Source organism: Phoenix dactylifera, chromosome 14 (genome assembly GCF_009389715.1).
Source record: "Phoenix dactylifera cultivar Barhee BC4 chromosome 14, palm_55x_up_171113_PBpolish2nd_filt_p, whole genome shotgun sequence".
Lineage (NCBI taxonomy): Eukaryota > Viridiplantae > Streptophyta > Magnoliopsida > Arecales > Arecaceae > Phoenix > Phoenix dactylifera.
This window is the reverse complement of record NC_052405.1, coordinates 15,270,656-15,280,205: the sequence shown is the minus strand read 5'-3', so window position 1 is coordinate 15,280,205 and position 9,550 is coordinate 15,270,656. Positions and strand designations below refer to the sequence as shown.

At 36.6% G+C, this 9,550-nt stretch overlaps 1 protein-coding gene across 10 annotated transcripts in view; it reads right to left on the bottom strand.

Moving 5' to 3' along the window:
• Positions 1-4,316: 4,316 nt before the first annotated feature.
• Positions 4,317-9,550, bottom strand: part of LOC103697274 (membrane-bound O-acyltransferase gup1) — a 55,544-nt gene continuing 50,310 nt past the window's right edge. For 3 of the 10 annotated variants that reach the window (XR_005514925.1, XR_005514919.1, XR_005514926.1), the window contains 5 exons: positions 7,287-7,364; positions 5,298-5,373; positions 5,171-5,220; positions 4,835-5,088; positions 4,333-4,730 (listed from right to left, as the gene is read on the bottom strand). Coding sequence is in view for 1 of the 10 variants with exons in the window: in XM_039133809.1 (XP_038989737.1) it covers positions 5,047-5,088; positions 5,171-5,220; positions 5,298-5,373; positions 7,287-7,364 (246 nt within the window). In the remaining 9 variants the exon portion in view is untranslated. Of the gene's footprint in view, positions 5,089-5,170; positions 5,221-5,297; positions 5,410-7,286; positions 7,365-9,550 lie in introns of all 10 variants that reach the window. The other 7 variants (XR_005514927.1, XR_005514922.1, XR_005514923.1 and 4 more) reach the window with 7 other exon arrangements.

Here is a 9,550-nt window from a genome sequence, read left to right as displayed (position 1 = left end):
TCACCTTGGAATCTAAGAAGGGTGGAGTAGTAACCTATGGAGACAATGGTAAAGGGTATATCATTGGAAAGGGTAAAATTTTCATTACTCCATCTATTTTCATAAAAAAATGTCTTATTAGTTAAGGGTTTGAAACATAACCTACTTAGCATAAGTCAATTTTGTGATAAAGGGTTTAAAGTCACATTTGAAGCATCAGTACGCATAATCACAAATCCTAAAGATAATAGCATTATACTTGTAGGACAAAGGCAAAGAAATATTTACATGGTAGATCTTCATGACTTAGGTAAGAAAAATGGATTATGCTTAATTACTAATGAAGAAAAGAAAAATAAAATAAGTTGGCTTTGGCATCGTAGACTAGGACATGCTAGTATGGAATTAATATCAAAACTAGTCAAGAAGGAATTAATAAAAGATGTGCCAAAATTGATTTTTGAAAAGGACAAAATCTGTGGACCATGCTCATTGGGAAAACAAACTAAATCATCCTTCAAATCAAAGAATATAGTATCAACAACTAGGCCTTTTGAACTCATACACATGGATCTATTTGGATCCACTAGAACTGCGAGTCTAGGAGGGAAGAAGTATGGACTAGTTATTGTAGATGATCTTTCAAGATATACATGGGTTTCATTTTTGGCACATAAGAATGAAGCATTTTCAGAATTCTTGAAACTTTATAATAATATCATAAATAAAAAGAAGCTCACCTTAGTAGCAATTCGAAGTGATCATAGTACTGAATTTGAAAATCAACACTTTGAAGAATTTTGTAATAAAAATGGTATTTTACATCAATTTTCAGCACCTAGAACGCCTCAACAAAATGGGGTTGTTGAAAGAAAAAACAAGACATTGGCAGAAATGGCACGCACGATGTTGTGTGAGTCAAATCTTCCATGCGCATTAATTGTTGAGTGAGCCGAAGACCAGTGGAGGCCATGCGCATTAATTGTTGACAGTAGTAGCAGGGCGTAGTCCTTGGTCGAGCTGCAGAAGGATGTGACCGCTGTAAGTGGATAGCGAGGTCGGACTTCCGAGGTCGAGGATGCTGAGGTCGGGTACCTAGGTCGGGAGTCTCGAAGTCGAGCGGTTGGCCAGGCGCCAGGTCGAGAGTCTTGAGGTCGGGTTTCCAGTTGGGCATCTTGAAGTCGGGCGCCTCAAGGTCGGACGCCCTCAGGTCGGGCGATTCCAGGTCGGACGCCTGTCACATGCCGGAAATGCGTTCATGCATTTTTGGGGTGATCTGCTTTTCCCCGAACAATATGCAACTCTAATAGGTAAAGTTAAATGTTTTGATGGGGCCTTCTCAAGTTAAATACGCATAGCCTCTGTATAGCAATATTTGCCCTATAATGCATTTTTATTTCAGGATATAAATGCAAAAATCCCAACAAAAAGGGGTGATAGCATCATACAAAACATAGCATTTTGCACAATGATATTTGCCCTATAATGCGTTTTGACTTGCCGGATATATGGCTTGTTTGGTTCGCGGAAAAAGGAAGAGAGAAAGTGTGGTTCAGAGGAAAGTAATGAGATGCCTTTTGTTTGGTTGGAGTTTTCAAAGGGAAGAGACTGGAAAGTTGTATTTTTCATGGGAATATGATTCTCATGTTTTATGAAAAAGTTACTTTTCCGTGAGCCGAAAATCACTCTATTTTTATTTTTTTTCCAAAAAGGCCCTTCAGCATTAAAAAAGCATTAAACACTTAATTTTTATTAAGGGTATAATAGAAATTACGCAACTTTTCCAAAAAAGTGGATAATCAACCAAACATAAGCACTCTGAAAATCTCACTTTTTCATGGTCAACCAAACATGCCAAAAGTACTTTTCTATACATTCTCTTTTCAAAAATCTGCTTCTCAGAAATCATATTTCTAGGAGGAAAAATACTTCTCGCTAACCAAACGAGACCATTAATGCAAAAATCCCAACAAAGAAGGGTAGCAATGGATCGACTTTGGGACACAATCAAGTATAGATAGCAACATTCTAGATATGTACTGGACTCAAAACTGGTAAAAAGGTCGAGACATCTCAACCTATACCTATCCACAGGTCATTTTGGATAACCCAATTTTGATCTTAATCTAATCTATTTTGCAAGGCTCAAATCCTAAAAGACTTAACTTGTCAAATCTAACTTTTACTATTCTTTCAGTCTGATTTTCAAAATAATCTAAACATATAGTATTAAAACAAGCACCAGTCACTCAATAAAATCTTATTCAAGATTATAACAACCCAGCCTAGATCATGTCAATCAAAATAGAATTCAGCCCCTTCAGCCGGGGTCGGGTCAGAGTTTTGACCCATATCCAATACATTTAAGGTCAGGTCAAAAAATATGACCTACACCCTAAAAAATCTTCGACCCAAACCCCACCTAAATATGGTTTGGGTCCGGTCAGGTTCTTGGGTCCAGTCAATTTTTGCCACCCCTGCCAATAATATTGTGAGACAAGTGAGTTTGGAACTTTGAATCCTCTCTAGCCTCATATAACATTTCCACACCCATCACTGCAGGATATATGGGCAGCTGGTGATGTGGGAAGTGAACCCCTCCAGCTTAGTTGCAAAGTGGATGACTGCCAGACTAAAATCTGCAAGCTGTGAACTGATAGAATCTTATCTTGAATGTCTAAGAAGGCACAAATGTATTAGATTACTGTATTTCATTTCCTCTGCTTTCCGGCATCTTATAGCGCTTTTGTTCTCTTTTAGGTCTTGCAGGACAAAATCATGTTAGAGCTAGTCTCCTATGATTCCCAATTCGATGCTCATCGTCTTAAATAACTGAATCGCCTAACAAGGGATCAAGAAGAAGAGGCAATTTGTATAGGACACTAGTTAATAATCTTGCAATCTTGGCAGTGCTTGCTTGTTTGATTTTTTTTTTTTTTTGGTAACTTCATGTCAGTTCTTGTTACTGAGTGACCTTTGCTGCAGCATTCACTTTGCCAGGACACAATAACCGCAATAGCTCATGATGCATGAATGGCCATGCTAACACATAAGCTTCTATAAAGCAATCTTAATGTTGGATACTTAGCTACAGTCGGCTATCATGAATCGAAATAAACTCATTTATATGGGATCATGAATTCTATACTCTCTTAGCACTTACTGCAATGAAGTTCATGGGGGTAGCACTAGGAAGGATGAATATTATGCTACAGATGCATATATAACACTGGTCAATGCACATGTAAAAATGCTTTAACATTAGTCACAGGAGAAAATTTACTATTGTCCACCAAAATCTGGAGTGCACCACTTGTGAATAAATAAATTCCCTAGTTATAAACTAGAACTAAGTAATCCAGATATTTTCAATTGAGATTAGATCATTTGGCATTTAAGAAAATGCGATAAAAAATATAAACACATTACCACTCGTTCAAGGTTCGGTCAGATGCTGGAAATTTTATAGCATCTTGCTCGATTTGCTTTGTTGGGTCTAACAAGGAGGAAGTTAAATTGAAGACCACAATAGGGTACTGCAGTAATGAACTACTAGTATATGGCATCAGTGATAGTTGATTTATTCAAGAAAATGGAGCATTTGGTATATATCAAGATTGTTTGAAGCAAAATTAAAAAATATACTGTCCATTTAATCTATGTACTCTCTTTTTTCTTCTATTTCAAGTATCAACTACAGGGAGTGTCCGAGGTTGGAATCTGACTTTGCTTTGATTAAGAAGATGGAACAACGAGTGCAACTCCACTGACAGGGCTGGTGTGCCCCATTTTTTGTTTGCAGAGGAAGAAGTGGTTCTCGAACCGGAACCAGAACTCTTGGATCAGCCCGACCCTCACTCTGCAAGCGCACAAGCGCCTATTCGCTCTAGCTTTCTTAGGGCAGCGGTTAGCTCTGTGGTTGACTAAAATCTGAACATGAAAGGCTACTAAAACAGAACACAGAGAGGATGGACATGCAGGGGCCCCGCTCCAAATATTGTAATAGTAGAGATAGCAAGTAGGAAATGTTAGCCAACTAAGATTAATCTTCTCAAATATCTGATGGCTATGGGGGCATATACCTTTCAGGATGATCCCTACATCTCTTTTCATTCTCTTGCATTTTGCAAGAACTTCAATTCATCTAAAACCCCACATTGACCCCATATTCTTTCACCTGACAATGTTAGCTTTAATGGATTGATAAGTCGTCATAGAAACTTAAATTATATGGTTTAGAATAGTAATTAAGCGACCACCCCTAAAATTGTACAGATTTTTAAGTAGAAAAAACTGCTGGGACTAATGTAAGTATCATAAGAATGATACATTTAGCCTGAGAAAAACTTCAGGTGTCAAATAAATTTTCTATGATCTACATTAGTATCGAAAATGAAATCAAAAGCAGGCAATTCTACCACAATTCTTACAGGGATTAGCAGTTAGAGGAGCTAGTAAGATTGTCAATACAAATTGCTTGTCAAAAGAAAGGTAAATACAAATTTGAACCAGAGTGGCTTGCTTGCTTTGTGCGAAGATCTAGATGCATCATGTTTGGGAGTATTTGTAAGTAGAATTGCATTATAAATGACTTCAGTAAATCAGGTCATGGTGATACAGCTATCTCATCATACTTTTTAAAGGTCCCTTAAAGCAAACACTTTCTAGCAACAGATGGTCAAGGCTGTTAGATCAGCGACCAGGTTTGATCCCGCAGCTTGACTAACAAAGATATCTGCAATTTTCAGATTCTAGAATTGAACCAGTAAGTGAATTGCTAAAAAAAAACTGTCTATTCCAATCTTCAATTGCCACAATAGAAGAAGAAAGGCTGTGTAGTTTAACTGTAATTTACCTGCATCAGCAGGAAGCAAGCAGAGTCTCTTGTTCCCATATCTCTCAAGTTCCCAATCAACAAAAGAACCGAGGGCCACAAATCAGTCATCTATATTTTGCCTATACGCCATTTAGAAAAAAATCTACTTTAAGCTATTAATTGGTCCAAGATGTGTACCTGACATTAGCAGGAGTACCAGTTGAAAAAGTATCAGCCCCAAACAAATCCTATCACTGACAGTTTTTTTCCACATCACGAATGTGAAACATAAGCTGGAAAAATATTATACTTAGAAAGTCGAAAGACGAAGTATTACACTGATCTTGATGATGAACAAGATAGACAAACAAATACCTTGGTTGCGACATAAAATGATACAAACAAGACAGCTAGAACAGGCAACCCTGTACATCATTAAAAGCATAGCTCTGGTAGGTAAATGCATGTTGAGCTGGAGAAAACTGATGTGCAGTTAACATACCATCCTTTTGAAGAAATCGTGAAATCAACCAATTTATGCCTGATGGTCCTATAACATAACCAATAAGATTTGCAACCTGTTGTTCAACAGGGGATTGTTAGTACCGATGTACCTGAGATTTACCAAGGAACATATTAAATATAGCATCTTAAAGGCTTTTCTTTTCCCTTTAAACACTACATAATCATATACCTTCATAAAACATGCAGAAACAAAAAAAAAGGTTGGTTACAGACATTTGAGGAATTTCCAGCTTATCTTACAAAGAAACCTCAGTTGCTGACTATACAACTGATAAAATCAACAACAGGTTGATATATTGCTTCTTGAAAGAAGATGTAGATCAGTCGCAATAAACTCAGGGATACATTTTCTACATAATCCCCACCCGCTCTCTTTTTCTCTTCCCCTCCCCACTCTAAATCCATTAAATAGAAACATGAGAACAGAGTCGAAGCTGTCTCATGGAAAGGTTATATGGTATGAAGTTCTGAAGAGAATATGCAATAAGATTGATTAGTTTGCAAAGGTGAAGCATATGAAGCTCTTCAGTTGGCACTAATCCAGTAAAAGGGCTTCTATCAGTAAAGCAAAATGATTGTTGTGGCCAGATACAAAGCATGTCGATGTTCAATTGATATTGCAGAGATTTAAGCATAACATGTTAGATATGCTCAATATGCAAGGACGAATTAATCAAATTTGCTGTAGGAATTCCAGATCTTACTTTTCTTTGGTAAGACCACCCAATTTCAATTATCGAAACAGTTTAAATGGAATTGTTTGAATTTTTGTACATGCATGTTCTTTATCCACAGTTCTAAATAATTTGAAGGGGGTAACTGCAGATAAATTTCTCTCATCCTTTTCCGTTTAAACAAGCAAATGGAAAAAGCTGTTGAATGAGCAAGCTCTGTATGAAGAACTTGTGATTAGCTCACTAAGGACTTGCCTGATTAAAACAGCCAGGTTTGATGGTTGAATTTAAGTTTGAAGATAAATGAATTGATATTTTCTACACTTCCTCATGTTTGACCCATTATTAAATACGTATATTATATATTATCTTAGTTATTATTTATAAGCATTTTTTTTAATTTTCACATACTACACACTAGCACAAATTACAATAAGAATGGGGGTGTGTTATCAGCCATCAGTTTTCTGATCCAAGTGTTACAATGTTTACTTGCTAGTGAACCATTTCAACAGTATGTCTAGATCTAACAACAGTGATTAACGTATATACCAAAGCTTTCGCAGCACTAAGGCTATGATCATTCCCTTCCACTGCTTTTGAACAGCGCAGGTTCCACCCAGAATTTACTTAGCAGTGCATAAGCCTGGCTTGAGTTTAATTTAGCAGAGCTTGAGCTTGGCCTCAATTTTAATATGAACAGAGCTCAAGTATGGCTTGGCTCTCTTTAGCTTCTTTTATTTACCACATGGAACCGTATATAGCACACTATGAATTCAAATTTAGAGTAGGATAGAAGGAAAAACATAAATACATTAGATATTGACAAACATGAGCAAACCGATCAAACAAATTAAAGCAGGGCATTCCTTTTAGAGTATGAAAGCTTAAAGGTATATCTACATGGCCCCTGAGGTCTGAAATGCAGCAGCAGAGGTGGTACGGGTCATGCATTGGTATGGCATGTACATCGGTATGCTCTCATATCTGCTCATGGTTTGCCAGCACAGATGGTAACCCATATCAAAATAGGGTCAAGATACAGGGTGACAAGTATTGCAGTCTGGAAATTTTTCAAACTTTGATGACACCTCTGCTTGATCATGTTGCTTCTGTAGGTTGGCTACATGTGTGCTAAGTTCCATAAGTAGTTTATAGCAAAACCAGGTTAGATAATGGTAAAGGTCATATGGAAACACTAAGCAGACCTGGAAAAGAAATGATGTTGCATTCATGTGGCCTAAAACAAGAAACCATATGAAGGAAGTCTCCATTATGAAAAGGAAACATACCATTAGGCATGTAATTGTTACTGCACCAGCAATGGCACTAAGTTCACGATGTATGAACATTCCAGAAGCACTGTTTACCTGATCAGAGCAAAAGTTTATCAAGCATTCACCATAAATCTGGCAATGGTATTTAGTTAACCATCAAATCGAATGAAAAAAAGAACTAACTTTAAATATATTTAGTCGGCAGTAAACTGAATATTGCCCAATATGACGCAAGCACTGTCATGTTATACATCAGAAAACTAGGCAACTAAATGGTAAACACTAGCCTCAAATTATGATATGTTTCCTGCAAGCTAAGGATGCAAAGCAGGTTGCCAGGTCTAGGTGCACACTGGCCATCTATAGAGGTAAAATCAAGCAATATTTGAGGCAAGCAAGTTGATGCCATATAATGAAATTATTGTAATCGAGAGTTTAGACAAAAATTAGGTTTATAATTTGTTCCCAGCTTCATGTTTTCAGTCTATTACCCTTCAAGTGCTTTCGGATCCATTATACAACCACGATAGTTAATGATTTTGTATGTTCTCTTAATTTACACGTTATGGATTTTATACTGCCCAGAGCATGTGCAATAAAATTTTGCAGAAGTCCTAAAATCATGAAATTATATATATCTAGTTCAATTAGAATCTTCAAATTTCACACTTTTCTTCTATTATCATCTCACAGTTTTTCCATTCTTAGACTTTCTTTCTCTAAAGACCAAAAAGACCTTTTGAAAAATCTTCAGTTCGAAGCCCTCAGAATTTCAAAAACTTTAATTTTAGAAAAAGATGACATTATGTTGAAACCTACAGACAGCCTTAATGTATTTTCTGAAAATTTAAGGTATCCTGAATCGCTGCAATATTACCCAAAAAAGTATGATACTAATTGGATAGTTAAACTCAAGTTCTACAACTATCTAGTTATGAGATCAGGCAAGTTTTATCAGTGCCTAATATAGCTCAGTGTCTGGATATAGAGTCAGATTAGGTTTATGAGGTATTAGGAATAATTTAGGCTGTCTTTTTGTTAAGAAAACTTGAGTAGTTAAATTAGATCTGTCATCTGCTATTTTTAAAATGTAAGTAAATTGGCTTCTGTGTGTAGGTGATGTAGCTGCTGAAGTTCGAGGCTGCAGAGTGGGGACTCGTGGACTGAGCGCATTTAAAGACAATCAAAGGCTTCAGCTGAATCAATCAGGTTTTAGTTAGTTGATTGAGTCATTTTGAGTTTTCGAGTCACTGTTTGATTTATTTAATTTTCCAATATTTTCTTTTATTTTAATGAAGAATCAAGTTATCTACTGGAGCATAACGTAATGGCTAGTTTATTTCATATTTACTTGATCAACATGTCACTTGGGGTTGAAGTAATGGTTAACTTTGTAACTAGATTATACATAGACGAGCATTTTGATCATACACCACTTTTAGGTCATCTATAAATAGTGCTGCCCTATCTCTTGTGATAATGATGATGTTATGTTGATCAACAGAAGTATTTTTCTTCTTTTTATTTGAGTATTCCCTCATAAGATATAAGGCCAGCTGTGAGACCCTTCGAAGTGTAGGAATTCATAACTTTTCTTGTTTCACTATCGTCATTCGTGTGTTTGTCTCGATCATGGTGTGAGACCACCCTAGAGTGAGCGGATCTTATTTTACTCTCTTTGATAAAATTTTGCACCTCTTCTTTCTTTTGTTTTGGGTTTAACCATAGATCCTCAACCCACAAGTTAAATTTAATCATTGTCCATACTTTCCATATAGGAAAATTGTAATGCACTTCACCTTCATTAACAACTCAAATATAAAAAGAAATTTCATTCACCAATAGGTTAGTCCTAGCATCTGATGTCCTTTCAACCTTTAATTTCTCCTTTTCCCCAGGCTATCCTACATCAATAGGAGAGACTAATTCCCAAGAATCTTTATTATCAATTTTTGAATGAAACAAGGTTCGTTGTCTCGATACCAGATCCCATACCGGTACCATCCTACTATCGTGTCGGTACGCAGTATGGTACGAGATGGCAAGGCGTACCGAATATCGGTACAGTACGAGACTGTATACCAATTCGGTATCGAAATAGTGCGTCCGGTATAGTACGATACCAACCGGTACGACAACCTTTGGAATGAAATAATGGTGGGTTGTCCCTTTTGTCTTTATCACAGCTTAACCTAGTTCTTTGTTCCCTCTAGTCTCCCAGTTTCCCTTCTTTTACTCTAAAATTTGGCAAAAGAATCCTACTTAATCCATCATGAGAT